General features: G+C 38.3%; 1 protein-coding gene across 6 annotated transcripts in view; it reads right to left on the bottom strand.

Moving 5' to 3' along the window:
* Positions 1-24,348, bottom strand: part of DENND1B (DENN domain containing 1B) — a 171,023-nt gene that overhangs the window by 97,386 nt on the left and 49,289 nt on the right. For all 6 annotated transcript variants that reach the window (XR_012652030.1, XR_012652031.1, XM_075038880.1 and 3 more), the window contains exons 4-5: positions 10,467-10,516; positions 786-905 (exon numbers count right to left, since the gene is read on the bottom strand). Coding sequence is in view for 4 of the 6 variants with exons in the window: in XM_075038880.1 (XP_074894981.1) it covers positions 786-905; positions 10,467-10,516 (170 nt within the window). In the remaining 2 variants the exon portion in view is untranslated. The remainder of the gene's footprint in view (positions 1-785; positions 906-10,466; positions 10,517-24,348) is intronic.

Here is a 24,348-nt window from a genome sequence, read left to right as displayed (position 1 = left end):
CTTTCACCTTGTGTCTGGGGATTCTCACTTTGAAGGCAATTATATTTCAATCTTGTTCTTCTCATGCACTGCTGAACTGATGTTCCCATTTCCTCTATGGACATTACGTGCTGCTAGGCTCTTAAGTGAAGTTGCAAATTTGCCTTTTAATTAAAGCACTCTGCCTTTTAATTAATTTAATCAAAAGGGGGTTAAAACAGCTAAACAATTGTTTTTTCATTACCAAAACAGTTATCCTACAGGAGAAGAAAGAAAAAGTGGAGAAACAAAGTATTTCACTGGGGTCAATTTCTCCATCATCAATATCTCTTCTGCAACAAAGAAGCATGCTCTTTATTGAAAATTATCTGGCTCTAGCATTTCTGTATTAGATATAGTCTGGCCAAAGAACATGGAAGAGATGCCCAAAAATCATATTTCTAAGGAGAGGAATACACAATAGTGCACTATATTGTTAAACTGACTGGATACCTGTCAATGATCTCATTAGAAAGTAAAAATATCCATATAACACTCAAAGCCTCTATAGCTGCAGTGTATTGTTCTCTGCTTTTAAGCAGAGATTTCATGTGATTTAAATAGAATTATTTAGCCTCACACAAGAATACCATCACATGGGGCTTGGGACCACTTTTCATGTGAAATCAATGGTAACACTGTTGTAGAGAAATGATATCCTGGTAGACATGTAAAACACATTAGCAGAGAATTTGCAAGAGACAATTTTTTCTTGTTTTTTTTTCTTATATTCACTCCTTGTCTCAATCTTTCTTATACTGACTTACCTTAGAATACAGAGGCAGACCTTGCCTCCTGACGTCAAACGGCAAAATCCAAACCTTTGCTTACTTTCAATGTCGGTGAGCACAAAGGTAAAATGCTGTCCTACTTGGTTTTGGGACACCCTGAAAAATTAGATACAGAACATAAAACCACTAAATCACATGAAACATGAGCATTTAAGTCATTGGTCTCAAGCATTTTCATGCTCAAGCCTTACTATCCTTCTCTCCCTTCCCACCATCCAGGCTGCCTCTTGCACCCCACTCCTTCCCTTTGGCACAGAAGAGCCCGGGTCCTTCCTTCAGCCATGCCTCCAGCTGCTGCTCCGGCCCTGTGCTCCAGCTCACGTGCTCCACCTCACGTGCTCCACCTCACATGCTCCACAGCATCTGGCCCGTAGTCTGAATGGATGGGGCATTTCATAAGGTTCTTTCCTAAGTAAAGCCTAAGCAGAGCCAGTACAAGCCTGCCATAGCTTGTTGGCTTTGAGCACACCTCAACAGTGGAAAATGGTAACCAAAATGAAGGTTTAAAATTCTAAAAAATAATTCATTAAATGTTATAATACAGGCCTGGATTAAGACAGCCATTAGAAAACTAGCTTGTTGGGTTTTTTTTTTTCCCTTCAGAATAGCTTCATTAGTTAAACCCATAGCCTTCCCACGCACCCACACACATCTTCCTCCCTTTTTTGCACTACACATTGCCCAATGAAGAACTTGTTGCTAAGTTCATTTGCCAATGCAAACTTGTTTGGTTCTGGAAATGCAAAAGCCAGAAAATAATCACAACTAACAGCATGAGAGCTAAAATAATAAGTAACAGTATCTTCAAGACTGTATCAAAACATGTACCCTCTTGAGACAGAGTAAGTTTACACAGAATTTCCCTGCCTGATGTTCCAACTCCTCTCATCCCCACACTCTGCTCAGCCAGTGTTCCCTCAGCAGCGTTCACAGTTTCTACCCCCTCTCCAGTGTCACCCCTGATGCCTTGAACTCATCTCCAGGTCCCCATCCCAACCTCCACGCCTGACCCCCCACTTTCTGCTTGACAGTATGAACCTTTTCCCAATTTCTTTTTAAGACGAAATGGCATCTTCACTGCCATGATGTGTCCCTTATCTCCTTTATGCTCTCAAGCCAGGAGCTTTTCTCTCTTGTGCAATTTGTCAGCTTCAGAGAGAGAATCACTGAGATCATGGGACGGACCTGCTTTTCAGTGTGAGCAGACTTCAGTGATCTTCATAGAAATTGCAAAATGCATTCAACATGAGCACTTTAGAACACCAAGAAACTGTAGCTGAAGTTTACTCACAGAAATACATATTGCACTTTTCCAAAATCTCCCAAAGAAAATCGGCTTCAGGTACAGTTGGTATTTTCAGCCAGGAGAGGTAAAGTGTTGGCATTGAATGAATCATAGAACGGTTTGGGTTGGAAGTAACCTTTAAAGATTTAATTAAAACTAAATGAAAACAAAGTTATGATGGGGAGTGCATGGAGATTTGAAAATGTAAAATGCAGCAGTTTTGCCTGTAATTCTATTGTCTGCCATTCTTTTCCCATTCTTACATGATCTTCTACAGCAGAATACCTAAGCACCTGCTAGTAAGGGCTGTGATTAGCATGTGTCATGTGTGGTTCAATCTTAGATGCCAAGCTGAAAATGAATTCCCAGAGAAGCTGAGAACCATCACAGATCTCAGTCTTCCAATCTAAGAGCACAAAATATTTTTTTAATTTATCCTCTGCAATATGGGTTGGGGTTTTTTGTTGTGGGGTTGTTTTTTTTTAAATCTCACCAAAATAGAACATAAAAATTTTGCCCTAGGAAAGAAAAAAGTAGCAGATGATCAACAGGCAAGAGAAGTTACATGGGACACATGCACATTATACTGCTTAACACATGCATGACAAAAGCTTAAAGATTAGTTAAGTGATACCACTAACCAGACTGTACAGTCTCCCACTCATTTCAGTTTGGTCTAGTCCCTCGTGAACATACAGTGACTAGGCTGAAACAAAAGCCTGCACTGAGCATATACGATGTTACAAGATACATTTAGTCCAATAAAATCACTGGAAATCCATGATAATTAATTGACTTTTTTTGGTTAGGTAATTAAATCATTAAAACAAGCATTTTCCTCATTTGTCTTCAATAGACTGGAACAAACTAGTGTGCCCTTTAAACAGTAAACGCTCAATGGCTTTCACTCAGTCCTTCAATTTTTCAGGTTCTGCATGCTGCCTGTATATCACGCCTGATACAATAGAGAGCCATCAATAACAATGTGTTATTGCTCCCCTGCCAATGACGCAGTTTTCTATTTCACATCTTTGCATTTTCCTCTCTCTGAGAGCAGATCACCACTGAAACCTGCAGCGTGGTTTCAGTATCCCTGCACACACTGTGGCTGGGGGCTTACACAGTAATTCAGCAGTAGCTGGTCAGTCGGTAGCACTGGTAATGCACCATGCAGCAACCTTGGCTGCCTCCTGCTCCCACTCCGTCTCTGCTCTGCTGCATCCCACCGTTAGGCTTGAAGCTTTCTGCAGCCACGACTGGCTTTTTCTTACACTGCAAAACACCTGCCATGGTTAGGCTGGGGTTTCTTAATCCAAAGAGATCACTGATAAATCACAAAAAGCAATTGTTCATAGATGCCCATCCATGCAGGCGTTGCTTTTAATGTACTGTGTACATGTACGTCAGGTAAATGACTACTCCATTACTGCTTGAAAACAATTTCTTAGCCCAAAAAACTCACATCAGTAAGGATCTCTTGCTTTCAGTTATTTGCCTCCTCCCTTCCCAAAACCTGAAGATGACAGGGGAAAATAACTGGTATTGCAATTAAAGCATACCTAAAAATGTCACTACACAAGACCACTTTAAAAATGAGATTTAAATTCTGATATTCTCTATTAAAAATAGCCTGGCCAAGTTATGACAGTGCAGCAGGAGTGTCCTGGTTTCAGGGAGGCAATTCCAACACCATCTCACCACCTCCAACTCAACATCTTCCCTTTGCTTCTTTAAGAGAGACAACTCCATGTTTTGGCAGTCAGTGGCCAAAAGTGGCCCGACTTGAAAACTGCTTCCAGGGCTTAAACTGAATCTCCACAAAGAACCCAAAAGTTTGCATTTGGTCCCATTTTCTCCAAAGGAACAGCTAACAGAAGCCAGTGACCATCCATCTGGACCACATTTTCTGATCAGAGTTTAAAATACTGAATTAATTCCAGGTTTCTAATTTGAGAACTCCACTTAAGATCTGGGGGCAGCAAGGATGCCTGGTTTTTTACTCCTCTTCAGCAGAATTAAAACTGACTATGTGTAAGCCTTACAGAAACAAATAAATTATGATTGGGGATTTCTGTATATTAATAGATAACCACAGTGTAGAAACCAGACACATAAAACATTCAAATAGTGCTAGCACTACAGTTTTAACATATATATTGCATGTACCATAATCTGGACAAATTTTGGCTGTGGGACTTGGGACTCGTGCCTCCCTGTTTCACTGTGGCACATTCGGGTTCTCTGGAAGTCAAGTCTCACCTTCAGAGGCAGGTAGCAGCTCCTGGCGCTGCTGCTGAACCACAGCAATGCCGCCTCTCAAGTTTTCCTTAACGTAAAAATCAACACAAGTAAACCACAATTATTACATACCAGAATTCCCTACATAAAACGTCATCTCGACTTTCTATCAGAGTGCAGGATCAACTGGCCGAGCTTCAAAAACTTCCTGCAAAACACTGGTCTAGTTGGCTATTTGAAGAGAGCATAATCTACTCACTTGCATGGGGAGAGCAGGCACAAATTGTTCCCAACCATCGCTGACCTTCTCCTCACTCATTCCTCTGCCTTGCTTTTGACTTACTTCCAACTCTTGCCTTGCATGCTTACTTTTAATCTTAGTTTAACAATAATAAATCACTCATAGCGAAGAATGTGTGCAAGTAGTTATTATCCCTGAAGACTACAATGGGCTCTTTCAAGGTTATTACAGTTCACTATAGGAATAAAAGTAGTTTTTAAAATTTTCTAAGCACATACCTACACAATGCAGAAAAGGCTCTTTGGTACCCATGGAGTAGGTAAAGAGTCATTTTAAAGATTTTTGTTTACACTATAGCCATTGTTCAGACCTCGTTTTAAGGCAGCCTTGAGATAGCTGATTAAGGCAGGAGTTAAATCTCTTCTTAGAATGAAAAACAGCATGTCTAATCATTAAGTTTATCCCTTGCTCTCAGTAAGAATTGCTCTTCTTCCAAATTAATCTGTTTAGGACACAGATGATGTTTGAAATTATTTTTTCTTCAAATTTTAGGAATTTTTAAAGGGTTCTGAATTTCAGAGAGATTTTTCAGAAAGTTTATTTTTTCAGTGAGTTTCAAAAAATGAAAGACTTTATGCATGGGAATACAGGTTGGGATGACTTACTCTTAAAAGAAAAAAGTTACCGGTATCGTTAATTATAAGGTGTCATGTACACTTGACCAATGTAACTAAAGTACACAGTTCTGATTAAAGCTTTGGCAGCTGCTACTGAAATCTGAAAATTTCAAATGTATTCTATCTCCCAATCTGATGCTGAAAAGCAAACCCCACCAGTCATTCACCTTAATTCTCCCCAGATCAGAGAACAGATTAGAAACCATTTCAAGCAGGAATTTGAAAACCAGATGTTAAGGTAGTGGTACAAGCTGATGGAGAGACTGAGGAGGCAGTAATCCTAGGGTGGGCTGTCTCCTTCAACTGACTGCTATCCCCACATCTAAGCTTCAGGGACTACCTTCTCCACTGCCAAGCCCAATCCATGATCCATGACTCCACAGCTCAGACTCCCTGTGTGGAAGGCTCCTCTGCTCCAACTGAGCTATCTGACTTGAGCTCTGCTTCCCAGAAACCCCAACCCCTTACACATCAGAAAGAAAAGGAACAGGAAGAAAACTGCAGAAGACATGAAAATGTACCACCAAGTAAGAAAATTCCCACAAATAAAAAGCATAGTTAGTTTATAATAGGGGTTATGTTTTCGAAACAACAGAAGCATTAAAAGAAACCACAACTAGTTAGCAAAGAGTCTCACTGGGTGTATTTGAGCCGCAACAGATGCCTGCTCTGTCCAGGGGCCCTGGCCATCATACCTGGCCAAGGGTCTATCGGAGCACACAGTGACTCCCTTGGTGTGCCCAGAGTTCCTCGCAATCGGGTCCACTTCTGCACACACATGGAAGCCTAGTAACCCACTTTCGAAACCAACAGTTACACTCTTGCACAGTGCACATCGCACGCTGCAACCTGTCCTTACAAAGACTTCCCTCTTACACTTATGTTTGATATTATGCACACACATACCATAATACAATCAGATAAAGGATGGAAATAAGTCAGTTGCATAAACCTGTGGCTGCATTTTTGAGTTCAAACCTATCTTGCAAACTGACTGGAATGACTGAAGTGTACAGGAAATGCTATAGTTTATTTATCTTCACCTGTACAGCTTGAAATACATTCTCAATTACTTGCTTGTCATTCTCAACTATTTACTTTGAAGGCAAAAATTTTTGTGTAAGTTATCTTATAACTGCCTTTCACAAGATCTCTACAGCCATTGTTTTGCACTTGTCTTGATCATAGCTGTGTTTCTGCACACAGACTTTTATCAGAAATAGCAACAGAAAGAGCGTTAGCCAGGAACAGGAGAGTGAAAGTGATATCATTCCTACCATCATTACTTATTGACCCTAGCTGATTATGAGTTAAATAATATGCACAGTAATCCCATACTTCAGCAATATTCTGCTGCTAATGAGAAATCTTCTACAGCATCAGCACCACTTCTTACACTCCAAAATATAACACTTCCCTGCAATCGGGTGAGCGCCACAGGGGAAATTAATGAGGCGAATTGTCTCCATGCTGATCCTACAGGCAGTTTCCAAACTCTCTTAGCTAAAAAGCCACGTGTGCTACACATTCAGCCAAAGAAATGCATCCTGAAAGGGAAAAGACAGACGAATGGAAAGAGCGAGGGGAAGTATTTATGGCGGAGACGAATGAGAAAGATTCAAAGCACAGATAAAATTGAGGGGTCAAGCAGTGACATAGTGCAACTTAGGACTGAATTTGAAATAGGTCCAATAGGAACAAGAGGAAAAGTTGCATGCTCGCTAGTCATCATCCAGCTGAATAACTGATGGATGTAAAAGATTGAGATGTGGGCTCGCTGCAAAGTTACACCTGAGTTTTTAGTTGAAAGTGAAAATACAGAAGACTGCTGGAGAAAGACAAGTGTACAAAACCATGCAGAATTTGCATAAAGGATTCAAGGAACAAGAGAGGACAAAGTGCTTTTTCTGATGTATTAAAATTAGTTTAGCAAACACTAAAAGGAAATTAAAATCTCTATGTTCTCAAATGTTAAATCCTCCTATTCCATATGAAAAGAAACAGAGAAAGGAATTCTGTAGCAGAGAAAAGGAAACTTACTCATAAATATCTACAAGCTGTTAGAATGTTATACAACTGTGCAATTTATTAAGCCTAAAATAATTTATTCGCAAAAAAAGACACAGGTTCTTGGAGCAAATGCTCAAGAACTTCTATGACGCAATTCATTTCCTAACCCCTTCAAAATAAAATGTAAGCCATAACTGGCAGTAATGAAATTATGTGCTTGCTTTCAATAAAAAAATATATATAAAACTCAAAGTTTAAGTCATGGTCAAACATTACACCATTGTGCCTTTTCTGACTTGATTTTCAGTTTAAATTTAATGGGAGTTACCTCAAGATTTTTAATCACCATTCACAGTATGTACTTTTGATAATTAGAACAAGTAGTGTACAGTTATTTATAGCATCTACATAAAAGATAAAGTAAGTATGTCTAGTGAGATGATGTAAGCAGCATCAAATAGTGAGAACTAAATCTGGATCTCTGTCTATGATCACTGTAGCACAGTGAATAAAACAAAATCAAATACAGGTTCTCATTTCACTCACTTTTCAGTTCATTCACTAATACAGGCGAGTTGGAAGAAAATAGGTGATGATGGTCTTACCACCGTGCGTTAATGTTGCTTTAACTTTCCTATTTCCATAATTTGAAGAATACAAATTTCCTACTTCAATGAGTTTTATTTAGCCAGTTAATAGAAAAGACATGCCATTCCCTCCAACTCTGCTGTATAGTAGGAACCCAGAAGCAATCTATGGAACAGAGTCCCATTTTTTGTTCTAGGTATCTTGATCATCAGCATCAGTGGAAGTTACACTTTTGCACTGGTAATTTCTAGCTTTTACCAGGATCAGATATTGCTTGAAGTGGTTTATATATGTATAGAACGCATAATATAGGTTGAGAAACTATAGTCTCTAAAGTACAATATGCTCAGTCAATGAAACAGATACTTTATGTTTCACTTCAGTCAAAGTTTTCTGTACAGAAATTGTCATTGAAATTGCCTGCAAAACACCTGGGGATATTACACATATGGTCTATCATGATCCTATATACAAGAAAAAAAAAATTATGTATATATTTTTTACACACACATATATATATTCATCAGACAAGTGAAAAGCACATTTATGGCTAGACAAAAACTAAAATGTTTGTCACATCTTAAATGTCCACTGGAAAAAAGACATATAGAAAGGAGCTACAGCAGTGGTTTTCTCAATCCTTTTTTTTATCAGTCCAAATTTCAAACCAAAAAATAAAACTGAGAAAGCAGAAGACAACTGGTTTTCTTTAAAAAGAGGTAATGTATGTCTTTACTATAGAAAATGCTTCAGCCAAGTAGCAAAAGGTACACTACACAGCCAGCAAGTTGTTCACACAAATAGCTTGCCAGTAAATAGTCGCCTGGTTTCTTGAATGAGCTTCCAGTGTTTCTGTCCTTTTCCCCTCCTCCTTGTCCATGCTCTTTTATACTCTCATGATCCCACACTGCCATTGGTTCTCCCACAAATCCCCTAAATCTCAGCTCCCAGCTAAGCAAGAAGCTGTGAGTGCTGTGGCTGATTTTAAAGATAACACAGTACTGCCTGAGCAGTCAGCAGGCCCGACCGAACACATCAGTCTTGTTCCCCTCGTCAGTATATCTCAACTTCCAAGAACCTCTCCTCCTTCTGTCCAACTGCCAATTTATATGAAATTTGTAGAAATTTTGCCCCTTTGAGAGCACGGCTTTAAAGTCAAGTATGAGGCGAAGAGTCAAAAAGCAAATCTGGGGAGTGGGGACAGGAGGGTATTAACAGACAAACAACAAAGATCCCATAACTTTTTCTTTTCTTTTTTTTCCTTCAGATACTCAACTAAAATACATACCTAGCTATGCTATAAATTCATGTATTCCCACAGAAGCTTATCCATCTCATACAAGCAACTAAGTGTCTTCTGAATGGTTCAACAGAAATAGTTAATCCAAGATGACTTACTTGAAAATAATTATTTGCTGCCACTGATTATCTTCTTGCCACTGGATGGCAGCAACAGAACCTCACCTTTTTCTGTTGTCCTCAAATTTTATTTCCATTATTCATCTTCATTACCAATTTTAAACAGAATTCTGTACGTATCTTAAGCATATTAAAGACTTTAATGCTTTAAAGCCAACACTGACAACAATATTAGTTAAGTCATTAAAACAGCTTAAAGGACAGTGAGCTTAACCAGTTCAAAACCAGAACAACTTAATTGAATTCAACTATAAAAGATTAAACGAACCTAGTTTACTTCAGAGAAGTTATGTTTATGAAGATCTTTTTTTTGCCAGTGTGTTTTTCTGCAAAGCCTCTCTTCTTTCCTCTAGACACACACCACCTTTTACTCCACTGATAGCTTCTTGCATCTGATAGAATTCCTCATCCTTGAGTCTCCATCTACAACTGATGCCAATGTTGTTCTGAAACCAGCTCAGCCTGCACACTACCTGGGTGTATCTTTCACTAATTATGCAAATCAAGCTTCTAATTCAATCTTTGCTGACTCAGACAATATGAGTTTTCCAAACTAAGTACAATTTATTAAATGAATTGCCATTAATCATTTTTACAAACCTAAATAAATATTTTAATTAATAAAAATGTTTTATATGAACAATTTAAATAACTGGCAGCATTACATGGAAGACACACTATAACTGATACCAGAAAGGTAAGGGCAAATTAATTATAAATAATGGTCTTGATTCTTCTCATGAGAAAAATCAATTGCATATTCAGTTACTTCCATGCAATTAAAGTCTTAATTTCTTTAAACTCAAACAACACGTCTTCAGTACTGCTTGGCAAGTTTTTATATCCTGGTGCACCGTAACATTTTTTTATGATGCTTGCTGTTTGAAGGAAACTATGTAATTTCCTTATATTAACACAGATGGTGTTTACAATTGTAATGGACAAAACTGGGATTTGGAATGTAGGTCTACCTTGAAAGAGATATCCCTAAAACTCTGTAAAGGTTGTATTTTGCTGTGATAATTTCCTACTAGTGATTTTACACTTATTTGAACAACAAAAGACATGTTCTTCTCACCTGCAGGTGCAAGTTTAGGGAGTACAATATGTTTTCCTTTTCTTTAAATCTTTCCTTGCAATTGTGCTAAATATCATTTTCTATGAAATATTTTTAAATAAGCGATAACTGTACCACATACCTTTCAACGTCAAAAGGAAAGCAGAACTTTGGAACACTGTTCAGCACTTCCTGTAAATAAAAGTAAAAGAAATAAAGTTAGGGTTTTTGAAAAGGCTTTTGGAAGGCTTTTAGGACAGTTGCTAGTGACTGCCTCTTAAAAAATATCCCAAAATACTAATAACAAATAATAAATTCAAGGAATATATGATTGAAAAAAATACAGCACACGTTCCTAGACTGAAATAATTGATTATTAAAAAGGAATTAAGTTTGTGCTTTGGCAGATTGCAAAGACAATGACATAGAAGCCCCAGGAGGGAAAGGCCTGGCCTGAAGGGTATTAACACCCTTCACATCCCCGCTGGGATTCCCTTCAACAAGGCCATATGGATTTTACAAGAAGCACCACACCATATGGGTAAGCCACGTCTGCTGCTACTTGTACCACAGACTAGCCACAGGGACTTCTGACAGATCCCGGCTCAAAAATACAAACGTTGTTTCAATTAAAATGCAGGCAGAGAAAAGGGAATGAAGTTGGCAGCAGAATGAATTACAGAGAGGTATAACAACTCTATACATGTTCCATAGTCAAATGCTGAAAATGATGGAAATCATCTGCTGGTCCAAAGGAGAAATTTATATGATTAACCCTTTGGGTTTCACAAGCAAGCCTTACTATTAATAAAGGGAAGGGGGGGAAAATCCACCAGATCTACATTCGTACCATAATATGAAAGGATAACGTCACTCTTTCTTGCAGAATTTTATATAAGAAGCTGTTTAGTGGCAAATAAAATGTGTTAATTAAAATATAAAAATGCTCTCAAAATAGTCAACATTTTTCTTAAATAAAAAAAAAGTGAATTACTAGATCAGTTAGCAATAAATATTAAGCAATGATTTTAAAAGATCCCAGAAAAACAGGTTTTATTTCCTTGCTCCCAACTGGGAAAGCAAACCTTCTGTGAAATGATTCAGCTAAAAAGAAACGGTCAACATCAACGTAGCTGGTCAAAGCTGTAGAATTCCCTTATTGTAGCAGACCAACAGACATACACTGCTGTATACACGAGATAGCCCGCAAGGTATGTGTTTTCAGAAAAATGCACATTGATTGCAAATTTCCAGAGCTGCACATGTGGGTTTAAGAACTTGATCTAAGATGTTAGCACTCTCCAGCCTGAACTCAGTGTTTACTGCATGTTGAACAGTCAACTCCCATTAAGGGAAATTATGTATTTAAATTCCTACACACCACAATGACTATTTACTTCAAACATTTGCCTGGCTCAGTGGATAGTGTAAAACATGAAGAACCCATGCAAGTTAATCAGCAAGGGACAAATAGTTCAGGAAAAAGATGCCCCTGAGTACAACATGCATATGTTAGTTGCAACATTCTAAAGGTATATGATGTGGCCCAGTAAATCATCACACAGTACAAAAATGGAAAAGTCAACTTTTCTAGAATTTCTAAGTCATACAAGAGAGTTCAAGAAATCTTTGGAACTTGTAATTTGTCAGCACAGATAAAGAAGGGTATGAAAGCCACATATTGTGTTTTGGGAAAGGTTATTAACTTAATTATGAACAGTGGCAGTACATATAATATTCTCCAAAAGAAACTGCTCAAGCATCATCCTAAGTGCTGTGAGCGGCCACTGCAGAAGGGTGAGGAGCAGAATACAAACAGAGCTGGTAAACATTTGAATTTCTGCAGGCAGGAAACAAGCATACACAGTGCTGGTAGTAGCAATAATCAACTCTAACAAAAGAAAGCAAGCAGAACTTTTAACTCAGAAATTTCCAAAACATTTCCAAGTAGTGTCTCACTTCAGGCCCATAAAGCTTGTTTTTCCTGTTCTAGAGAAACAGTATTTTATACTCTACTTAAATTCTCTTTCCTAATCTGCACCTATTCTCACACTATAGGAAGTCATTTTCTCCTCGCTGCTGAGGATTTTAATTGCTGCCCAGTGAGCTTAGAGCTGTCTCAGAATTGGGTATGGAAATGTATTCATTTATGTTCCCCATTGTATTCTCTCAGAATAAATTATCACGCAAGAAAAAGAAAACAAAACCAAAAAAAACAAAGGTATTAGCTCAATATTTTGACTAAACAACCTGAACATTATGGGTATGTTTTGCAGCGTTTTCCAGGCTGAGCCGGAGGACAGCGTTTCCCCCAGCTCTGCTCCATCCCTCCCCCAGCCGGCACACGTGCACGCAACTTCTGCAGAGCAGCCTCAGCTCGCTTCCCAACTGGCAGGAGCATCCCTCAGGGGACAAGTCTTTAAACCTCCGCACTCTTTAAAATTCAACTAGCCAGCAGGTCTATAGACTGGTGTATAAACAGTATAGACAAAAAAAAAAAAAAAAAAAAAAAACACCACCAAAAAAACCCCCTCTCAGCTTATGTCAGTGACAAAGCAGCTCAGCAGTTGACTGCTTCTCCCCTGACAGCGTAAACCGGGTTTACACAGATCAATAGATGGAAGTCCCACCACCTAGCTTCCAGGGCTCAGCTTTCTCACTTAATTACAGGTGCTATTCAGATTTTTAAAATGGAAGAAAACAGGATGCCCCCAAGATGCTCCTAGACAAATTTAAAATGCAAATTATATTATATACACATTCACATACACAGTCACTACCTTTATACAATTACAGATGATACTTTCAGTAACCTCTCTACTGAATAAAATTTGAGCTCTGTCTCCTAATGGGTCATCATTTTCAAGAATCCGAAACTCAGCCAGGACTTCCTCTTGAGTCAACATACACACTCTCAGGAAAAGAATAATGTATTTATTGTCTTTTATTTTCATAGCTTCCTAAAGGTATGTGTTTATTTCTGAAGACAAAAGGTTGTACAAGTCTTCAGAGAGTAAAACATCCTTGATTCACGTGTCCCATGATTACTTCCTCCTCTGGTTCTCACAGTATTAGTGAAATGGTCACTGTGTCATAAAGGAAAAAAAATGTATACTAGGGGAAAATGATAGTGATCTTGTAAAAAAAAAAAAAACAAATAAAAGATTATCTATTTGCTTTCAAATACTGAATAAACATCTATAGTTGCATACACAATTGAGTTTAATTGCTAAGTTAAAGGATAACTATCTCATTCCTTATGTAAGTATGCTCCAAGAGAAAGAAGGAAATCCTAAAATTAGTATCACATGAACCATGGCATGCTGCTTCCCTCACAAAAAGCTTAAACAAAAATGGAAATGGTATTTAAGAAAGTATTTCCTTTGTGCCTATAGCACAGCAGCAGAAACTTGCACTCTCACAGGCTCATGGTCCAGCGGTTTTATTAATTCACTTTCATCAAGTGCACTATACAACTCCAGCCTGGCCTGGTCATGCTCACTGGCTCTACATTGAGATGATACTACAGAAGCCTAAAAAGTAAGAATTATTTAGCATTCCTTGCTTATTTTGATATCCATACAGCTAATTCTGTGTATCATCATTTTATAAACCAATGTAAAAGGTGGTAGAAGATGCTTCTGAACTCATACATGCCAGCTTTCTAGAGAAAAGCTCCTCATAACTCACAATCTTGCCCTGGTTGGTTAGTCATTTTGGTTAGATTCAAGTTATACACTATATTCCTTACTAACTAGGAAAGATAGGAATTTTTTTTTTTTTAAAATATCACAGTCAATTGATACAAGCGTATGAAACCCCTGTGGCTGTTCAGTACACATTGTAGAGCACAGTGATTCAGGATGATACTTGTTTCTTTTTCCACTTGAATGAGACACAATGGGATCTCACCACAGCTTGAAGAAAGTACAGGAGCTGCTTCTACAGGAAAGCTGCACCAGATTTGATATAAATTACAGAATGAGCTTATTAATGTACCTCTACACAAGCATGAGTGGGTTTTTTCACTTTAACTTACGCATTTCAACTGGTTACCTTTTTCTGTGTAGATGAGGCCTAATGACTTGATGACACAACAGAAATTAAGTTCATCACTTGGTATTATACTACTGAAATATTTAAGCATTGAAGCTTAACCTGATTAATTTCTGAGGTTAGAAGGATGTGAGAACTATTCGTCCCAGCATCTTTTTTCTTATTCCAACATATTTTGCAGTTTGAGTTTAAGTGGGCATGGAAAAGAACCTGATTATTTCCAAGGGCATCCCTGGGAAAGGATTGAAAATCTTCCCTGACAGCAATATTTTAAGGTATCCAGAATGCTGAACCACTTCATCAACAGCAGTTCAGACACTTTTTTTAAGAGTCCTGTTACCCTCCAACTCTTCCTGCGTTTATCTGCAGCACAAGACTATTCCTCAAGCAAGCAGGTTGGTTCTCCCCAGGTCCATTCTACATATGGAATTAGCATCTCTGGAGAGGAAAGGGTACAGCCTTACACTGAAACACAGTCACACCATGTCCATTCCAGAGACACGTCAGGATACCCAGGGAAAAAATGGGCTAAATAAAATCTATAGTAACCAAGATAATTTGAATTATTTAATTGCAAAATCCAGACCAAGTTACCAGAATCATCCATATAAACTAGCGCTCAAATAACTATCTATCCTCATCTCTTTACTCTGTTTTGAGGCAGAAATCAGTCGAAGAAATACCAATTATAAGAGCACAAATAAACGGTCATCCACTTAAGTTACAAAACACTTTTGCACTTTTCCTCCCCATTCCCTTACTTCTTCAACTGTTTTCTTTCTCAGTAACAATATTTTTCTAGCTTTTATCTTTCTCTTATTTCTCTACCTTTTCTTTTGGCACAGTCCTTTCCCCCGCCCCTTTTCACTGAAAGGAGAAATTCTCTTTTTTGTCAGTCTTTTATCTTTGTCATATCTACGTTATTAAAGTCTCCTTTTTTTTTCCCTTGTTGACAAAAGCTACTTGCTACTGTATTTTAGTATTTCATCTAATTGCCCTTCGAAACTCTTATTTTCTTCCTGCTATAACTTTTTCTCCCTACTAACCTCTCTTTAAATGTCTTCTCTTGAAACACCTGACTGCAGGTGTCTCTTTTGATTCTTCTTAACAGTTTTCCCTACTCAAATCTCTATCTCCAACTCCAATGTCCTCTCATGTTCACTCGTAACCCAACTTGCTCTCTGATCTTTTCTCAAAGGGGACTCTATTTCACCATTCCTTACCATAGTTTTCAGTCACCTGTGCCAGTACAAACATACAAACAAGAGATCTACTTGATCTACTTGAGATTTAAGACTGTCATGACAGGTATTTCTGACTCAAACCAATGACTTCAGTGGGAATATTTAAATGCTTCAAGTTGCACAGATTTAGGTTCATTCTTAAATCAAAGCCAGGCTGCTTAGCATCTTGCAGTGTTGAGCCCTTCATCATTATGGTTCAACGAAAGTGAAATTCTAATGCTGCCACATAAAAGAGCTGATGAAAAGGTAAGCTCTGTCCTCGCCACTGACTTTTCCTTTACCTTCCTCTAAAGCCATGCACACCCACAGCAGGGACCTGTGCAAAGCCAGCAGCAGTACTTATATTTCAAAGACTTAGCTCTTACCTCTGCTAAAAATCTCATCAGAAAATTGTAGCTACAATAAAGAAAGGCCCAAACGGTTTGAATAATAAAAAAATTTTAATCTTAGATTACATTCACAGAAATCCAAAGGTCTAAAGAATGGAAGTCATTATCAGGCCTCCATAACTACTTTTATCCTCTATATGCCTCTCTCTAAAGCACATCATTCAGTGATTATCTAGTAGTTCTGTATGGTAAAAACAAAAAAAAAAAATTATCAGCTGCTTTCTGAACACTTAAAGCGAGGAAAAAATACAGAAATTAAATGCAAATAGTTTAGGGTGGAGATGCAAAGCTCTTTTAATAAATAAATAAATAAATAAATAAGTGCCTGAAGGTTACAGAATTTCACTGTTGCAAGAATGAATCACTAAATTACACACCTGCTTTTTACTTTTTTTTTAACCTTTTTTAAAAAGTCAGAAATCTCCAGTTTAAAATATTTTAACTATCATTTCCACATTTGTTAAATAAAGTATACATATAACGTAGAATTTTCAGGAGTTCAAGGCTACTTGTGAAGAAGAGACTGGAAAGCAACACCTTTCTCCAACCTTTATGAATCATTTAAAACAAAAAAGTTTTACAGACTTAGCAATGAGTCCCACTTTGTACACGGAGAAGAAACACAATCAGTAGTTAACTTTCCGTGGTTTTGCCTTCAGATATTTCAAATTTTCCTCTAGGTCTAAAGGCAAATTATGAAGAGTTCTCTGAAATTGTTTCAGAGAAATATTAATATTTACTAGCAATCACTAATTGGTTTGCTAGTCATATTTATGGGGTAGTCCCACAAAAGTCACGTGCGCATAGCACTGTTTCATTTGCAGCGTAACACCACAGGATGAATGCAATCATGATGTAAAATGGTGGGGGTAACACAACTGCGTGACACAACAGTTTCAGTGCAGAGGCGGGGGTGAGGGGGGGTGGGAGCGAAACACAGACCCATAGATGTGCTCTCTAAGTTCTACCTGTTGCAATACTTCTATTTCCAGAAGATGAAAAAGAAAATTTGCGCAATCACAGCTCCCTCAAAATAGACCTGCTCTTTTCATCTCACAGTTTTCAGAGCAAGATGTAGATAGTGCTGTGTTATCTGACACATAATTATATCCCACTACAGCTGACACATAAGAGTTCGTACATCCCTCACAAACCCATAAAGGGGAAGGTGATTCTGGACCACATAGCAGAAGTTGTCACTAATGGATTCAGGAAAGGTTAAAACTCCACCAAGCTGAGCTTTGTGTACATTCCTACAATTGTAGATTGTTTTCACCCACAGAACACAAATTCTACTCCGCTGCTGAGAACAATTTTTGATCCTCATTTAGTTGGCTCACACATAAACTACAACCGGAGAGGCCCTACAGCCTATGACTGACATTCAGAAGAATCAGGTTGCTCCTAACACTTAAACACCAAGCTTTTTAGAAAAAGACTTGCTCTCTAAAAAGTGTTATGTTTTCATCTTTCTAAAGCTTATTCAGAGAAATATTTGTTGTCTAAAATGAATGGGGAGCTGAATACCTGCAAATGAGGAAGAGATTGCTTAAAGAATTCCAATCTGTTAATTTCTCTTGTTCCTGCTCCCTATCTCTTCTCTTCTTGGCCACCTCTCAGTTATGTGCCTCAGGGGAGGACGGAAGGAAGAAAAGGTTGGTTCACCTACCTGCTCCTGCTAGAAAGACAGCTGAAGGGTTTTGGTAGCTTAGTCTAGCTGTGCTGTGCTCTACAGAGCAATAAGGGCACAGTTAAATCATGAAGAGAGATGAGGTAGCAGGACAGAAGGACTCTAGACAACAAGGTAACACGAAGAACTTGAGATCTTGAAGAAGCAAGATCATGTAAACAAGTAGCTATCAGAGGTGGCAGTGAAGACCTGAAGGTCAGCCGTATCTGCTACTGAGCTTATAGATGATTGTTGCAACATCACTTAGAACTAACAGTATGTTAAATACAGACAAAAATAAATGAAAGAAAATTAATGACTGGAACAGTGACACAACCAGGGTGTGGTACACTTCAGCTAGAGGCACACTACAGGATGCTCTTGCCCTGTACAGCAGACTAAGGCTGGTGTCCCAGGCAGTACACATAAGACTTTACTGCTTTAGAGCACCTTTCAAAGGCACCTTAAAAGGAGAAAAGAACAAATCTATTAGTTAACCCTGAGTACTTTAAAAGTATTGTTAATCTCACTATCCTGTAAGACTGAAGAATCAGGCTTCCTAAACAACCACAGAGTAAGTTTAAAAATTCAGAGATTTTTACTAAGTTATAAAATGTTGGAGTCTCTATTTGTCTAATTGTTCCTGAATCTCACCATGTACCCAGTTAAAAATAAAGCGTATTTCAGCCACGGTTGTGTCCAGCATAGTATACAGGGATCCAAAGTTCACTTTAAAATAACAAGCTCAGTTACAAATAGCAGAATAGTTAAAACAATATGAAGTTCAGAACAGGTTAATTTACCTGCTTAAAAAAATGTCGTGGTTTAACCCCAGCCAGCAACTAAGCACCACGCAGCTGCTCACTCACTCCCCCCCACCCAGTGGGATGGGGGAGAAAATCAGGAAAAAGAAGTAAAACTCGTGGGTTGAGATAAGAATGGTTTAATAGAACAGAAAAGAAGAAACTACTAATGATAATGATAACACTAATAAAATGACAACAGCAATAATGAAAGGATTGGAATGTACAAATGATGCACAGTGCAATTGCCCACCACCCGCCGACCAACACCCAGCTAGTCCCCGAGTGGTGATTCCCCGCCCCCACTTCCCAGTTCCTAAACTAGATGTGACATCCCATGGTATGGAATACCCCGTTGGCCAGTTTGGGTCAGCTGCCCTGGCTGTGTCCTGTGCCAACTTCTTGTACCCCTCCAGCTTTCTCGCTGGCTGGGCATGACAAGCTGAAAAATCCTTGACTATAGTCTAAACATTACTTAGCAACAACTGAAAACATCAAGGTGTTATCAACATTCTTCGCATACTGAACTCAAGACATAGCACCGTACAAGCTACTAGGAAGACAGTTAACTCTATCCCAGCCAAAACCAGGACAAAAAACCCTCAACTTTCCTGGAACTCATAATAAAACCACAAAAATTGACAATGCTCTTCTTCCCGAAGAAAGTTCCCATTAGAACAAGTGTAGACTGAAATGTTACCATCTACCCCTATTACTGGCAAGGTAAACAAAAACAAGATAAATAATACTTCGCCATACAGCTCTAGCATGCATATAATATTTGTACCCCATGCACCAATAAATAGTTTCCCCTTACCTCCCTGACTCATGTCAGGGAGACCATTATTCCCTAGGCAATATCAGAGAGCTGGGAAAAACAGGAAATGTGCTCTTCCACCTCCACTCTTGAGATTACTATGTGGGCAATATTTAACTTTTAAGGTAGTAGATTATTTATTATCTTTAAGAAAGTTCATTACATTTTGTACAAAAAAAGACACCAGAGTATGACACACAATTTCCTATCATTATGCAGTGGGGAAAAAGTGACTTTTTATTAATATACCCTTCCAGTGACAGCTTCTCTAATATTACCTGGAAATTCAACAGTTAAGATGCATCTTTGGCAGCAATACTGAACCTCCTGCATATCCTGTTCAGATGCTGTTTCTCCAGTAGTGAAAAAAATAACCACCATAAAATAAAGCACAAATTAAAATTTATTCTTATTTATTTGTCTTACCTGTTAGTTTTTTCATTCTACCTTGAATACTCTTGATAGCTCAGGACAGAAATGAGCCTATTTGCAACATACCCAACTCTACCTATTCAATGTATTGCTTTAAAGTGAAGTTTGCAGTCTCAAAAAGTCTGCAAAACAGTATCAAGGAAAATCACGAGTAAAGCGTAGCTGACACTCAGGTCAAAAGGCTCCTATGTGCAAGATTTTCTTCTTGATCATCAAGGAAAGAAATTTTTCAAAGGAAAATTAACTATGAAAGTACACTACAAATAATAAATAGCTGGATTTCCATAAAAATAAAATACACTGAAAAAGTCATAAAGTTTCAAGCATGACAAACTCTACTCTTGATGACACTTGATACATTTCAGATTCATTTTAACTCCAAGCATATTTTGTTCTAAATATATTCCAAATAATTTTTTCCTCCAGAAATTCTAGCATTTCACCAGAGACTTCAGACTACGCATAGAATTAATTATATAAGAAACAAACAAACAAAAAAAACAACTGCAATTTTAATGGAAGTGGCCAAGGCAGAAGACCCACAACATGCAGCAACCAGGAAACCAGAATGAAAGGTCAGAGGCAAGAAAAGGAGAAGATTGTTTTTGAGGCAGAAAAGAGACAACAGCTAAATGGATTTACTTTATAAATTAGATAATGGTTTCCATCTGCACATGTCACCACGTTGTCTTTTCAATACAGGTGATCAGAGGTTGCCCGACTTTTGGATGTAGAACCAGCAAACATTTTTGACAACTACTGAAGTTCTTTCAAGTCTCCTCTTAGCATCATAAGTAAAAACTCTGGATTTTTCATAGAACATGTTTTAGCATGCTGACAGGTAAAAAAACAAACAAAAAACCCCACCTTGTTTGAAATACCACTTTACACCTTTTGACTCACTGAGTTTTCTAACCATTATGCTTTCACCCAGGCATATTTCAGAAGCAGAAGGAAGCAAGCAAACATGACCACAACAGTCAAATTGCAAACAGCAGCCTGAGTGCGACATACAAAATCGCTCCTTTTGGTGAACTAAATCCTAAGTATAAGAAGTACTGCATTAGTTACCTAAAAGACAAGTCTTGAAACAGAGAGCGTCTGTAAATAGCAGGATGTCATTGCTTGCCTAGAAAGCTTCTGCTAAACAATTGGCCTGCCCAGTAAATACCCAGTACTGATATACACAGAAAGGTCAGCACCAGATCTGCAGATTGCTTATATGCAAGAATTGGCCTGCTCAGGCTGGGGAGTGAAACTGTCTTATAATGCTAGGTGATGCCCTTCCAGAATCAGAACTTTCAACTGATTTTTTCATTAAATGACCAAACAGCATATGCCATGACAAAATCCTGATTTTGCTGGCAACTCAGAAACTTAAAAGTAGTTAATAAATGAAGAATCACATAAGTTAATGAACAACTTGGGTGCCATGCTGAGAGAAAATATCTGTAGTAGAGAGTGACTTATGCAGATAAATAAGGTGAGACAGTCCAAAAGCCAAACCCTCAACTGGGCTCATCTACCTCTAAATGCACAGTCCTATGTGGGAGTGTGCCGGCTCACACAGCTGTGTCAGTAGCAGGGGAAGTTGGGGAACCACATTATGCTGTAAAGGGCAGTGAAACCAATTACATGTGTGGCCTGAGTTCCTTGAGCTACAAGAATCTATAGCCAAAAACAAGGAACCAAGAAAGGAAATCAGCTTCTAAGGAACCTGCTATGATTACCATTTCATAATTGCAATTATTTGTGATATTTTTATAAAGGAAACAGTTTTTTCTTATTTTACAGGCATCATAGGTCAACAAGAATCACTTGTAGCAATAGTTTTTCAGTTCTAAATTCAGGTATTATCAACAGTGTTGAAAAACAAAGAAAGATGAAACAAATCCAAGACCAAAGAGGGACAGGAGCACTAACATATCCCTTATGTTACCAGATGCAGACAGATGACTATCACAAAAAATAAAATGCAATGGACATACAATTAGATGTATTTTTTCCCAAGGAGATACGTAATGTACATTCACTTCACCTATGGCTGAGCCTGTCCGGACCATCTGGCTTCTGGCTACTGCATCATTGCTAGAGTTTACTCTGTAACAATGTCAGGTTGGTGTTTCTGCATGTGAGCACGTGTCAGCCACTTCAGCACAAAGTCAATCAGCTTAGCTCCAATATAGCATAAGCCAATTTTTGAACAGCCAAGAGAAGGAGGAGGCAGCTTCCACCGGCAAGCCAGGCAGCACAAGCAGCTACCAGCCAGGAAGATTTTCAGATGCTTCAGTCTGATGCATAAGAATGAAACTGTCCATGCCCAGTGAAGACACAAATCTAACCCAAGTATTCACTGCACTTACTGAAAATTAATAAAAATCCTGTTCCTAAAGCAGGATTTCTCCATAAATTGAAAGAGGTCTTCCCTCTCCGCAACTTAAGTCTAAAATTCAAGAACTGACACACCAAGTCTGCACCGGCCCAGTATGTTTTCTCTAATAGTGGCCATTAGTACCTAGTGAAGGGCAGAGGACAGAGATAAGCATGCACTGTAACCTCAGAGAGAGGTTATTTCTCAGACGTGGATCTTTTGTTACTGATTGTACTTTTATTTATGATAACAAACAAAATGACTCACACAAAAACCAGAAACTCGACACCTCTGCTTAGGGAAGAAGCAAATAGAGTCCACCAGTCAAGTAGTTCACAATGCCTTGAAAATTTATACAGAAGTAATGAGTACCAGAAATAATTATATTCTGATGGATTAATGTATTTCCCTTCCTGATACCCTGCCTGGAGCTGCTTCACCTTCACTTATTGCTCGTCCAAGATCCCAAACCATGTAGTTAGGACCCCTCCAGCTGCAGCCCACTAACCACCCTTGCCTTGCTCTTGCTGCTGGCAACGTCCCCTGCTGCTCCAGTTCCTGATCTCAGTCCCATTAAGTGTTGTTCTTTGGCACCAGTGTGCCCTGGTTCCTTGATTTCATCATACTTGGATTATGACATTTGATACCGGACCATTTCCTAACATAAGCAATATGTAAAAGAAAGTTATTTTATTTAACAAAATATAAACAAATTAGTTGAAGTGACACTTCAGTGTCAGCAGCAGTAACAGTGAACCAATGTGCTTCAAATGCTCTCCCAGTTCTGCAGAAAACTATCATCAAGAAAAGCAGAGCGAGAGCCAAGAATCAAACATGGGATTCAGGAATATTCCACCCAGTACAAACATAAAAAAAAAGGCTGAGCTAGTTAGGATATTCCTCAAAGAGCAGCAGTAAGCTTGAGACACAAGAGCAATGCTGAAAGTAAAACAGAGACAACATATCGAAGACTGAAGTGGATGGAAGGTATTAAGCAAGTAGGTGAGAAAGTATAAAGTAGCACAGAATAAGGAATTAGGTAACATTAGACTGGAACATTCTGAGGGCAGCCGAGGTCAATCAACAACAACATCACACATGACAATTTGGCAGTCTTTCTCGAAGACGTTCCAAATGATTGTCATCACTGTTTCAGCCATCAGTTAGTTTTTTCTTCTTTGGTTTGGCACATCACTGAAGGCTGTAGGAATAAGCCAAATCACTAACAGTTATTTTCGATAGGCTGATACACAATATCTGAAGGACAGTCAAATATTAATACTGTATTTATTTGAGCAAACAAGAGAAAAGAACATGTCTACAAAATGTAGTCCCCCAATAGCACAGCTGTATGATAAAAAAAATGGTTAACATATGCATACAGTCTATTAAAATGCACATAATTTATTTGACTCGAAATGAAAACATATCTAACAAGTAATTCCATTCATCTGGCCCTTTTTCACCCAGCCTTAAGATATACAAATGCATGCCTTTTCACCAGAACACAGCAGCTGGGAATGAAAAGGAAAGCATTCAAATGATCATTTTCACATCATATTCCATCGTCTTTTCACCAGCTTCTCCCCAGTCTTTCTTTGAGTCTCATTCTGTTACAAGAGAGCTGCATTTTAGATCAATTCATATTTCCATAATCCACACTGCTGTTTCTCCCTCTCCTCCCCAGGGTGGACTAACCCCTGCATCCAGAACTATGGCTTACAACTGTCATTAAGACCTGTAACAATAACAAGATAACAAAAGAGCTGGTAGAGATGACGCTAGCCAGTACCATATGCTGATCAAGTTCAACATTTTTAACTTAAAAGGTCTATAAAACAAAACTGCCACAATCCTGAAAACAAGCATACTTGATGTTACCACCTGTCCTCAAAATTTCAAGAAAGTTCCAAGTTTTCAGTATTGGGCTTTCATAATTTTAAAAATAAAAGTCTCAAATTAAAGATTTATTCTGTCTCTCTTGCAATGAATTAAAAAAAAAAATTGAGACTGCACCTTGGAATATTTACATCTCGAATGAGGTAAGGGTCTTCCTGATCCTGAGTGTTCCCAGCATGTCTAGGTGGGCAGTTATTTCACAGAATATTTATCAGGACTGGACAGATCTTTTCTGTTCACACAGTCCAGTTAGCAACTATAAATAGACCTCAATGTTCTTCTGCTGATCCTCTATCAGCTGTGATTTGCATAGACAGAAAGCATTGCTGTCTTAAAACACACAG

The sequence above is a fragment of the Buteo buteo genome, chromosome 10 (genome assembly GCF_964188355.1).
Source record: "Buteo buteo chromosome 10, bButBut1.hap1.1, whole genome shotgun sequence".
Taxonomy (NCBI): domain Eukaryota; kingdom Metazoa; phylum Chordata; class Aves; order Accipitriformes; family Accipitridae; genus Buteo; species Buteo buteo.
The sequence above is the reverse complement of the archived record's forward strand: the minus strand, read 5'-3'. Positions and strand labels throughout refer to the sequence as shown.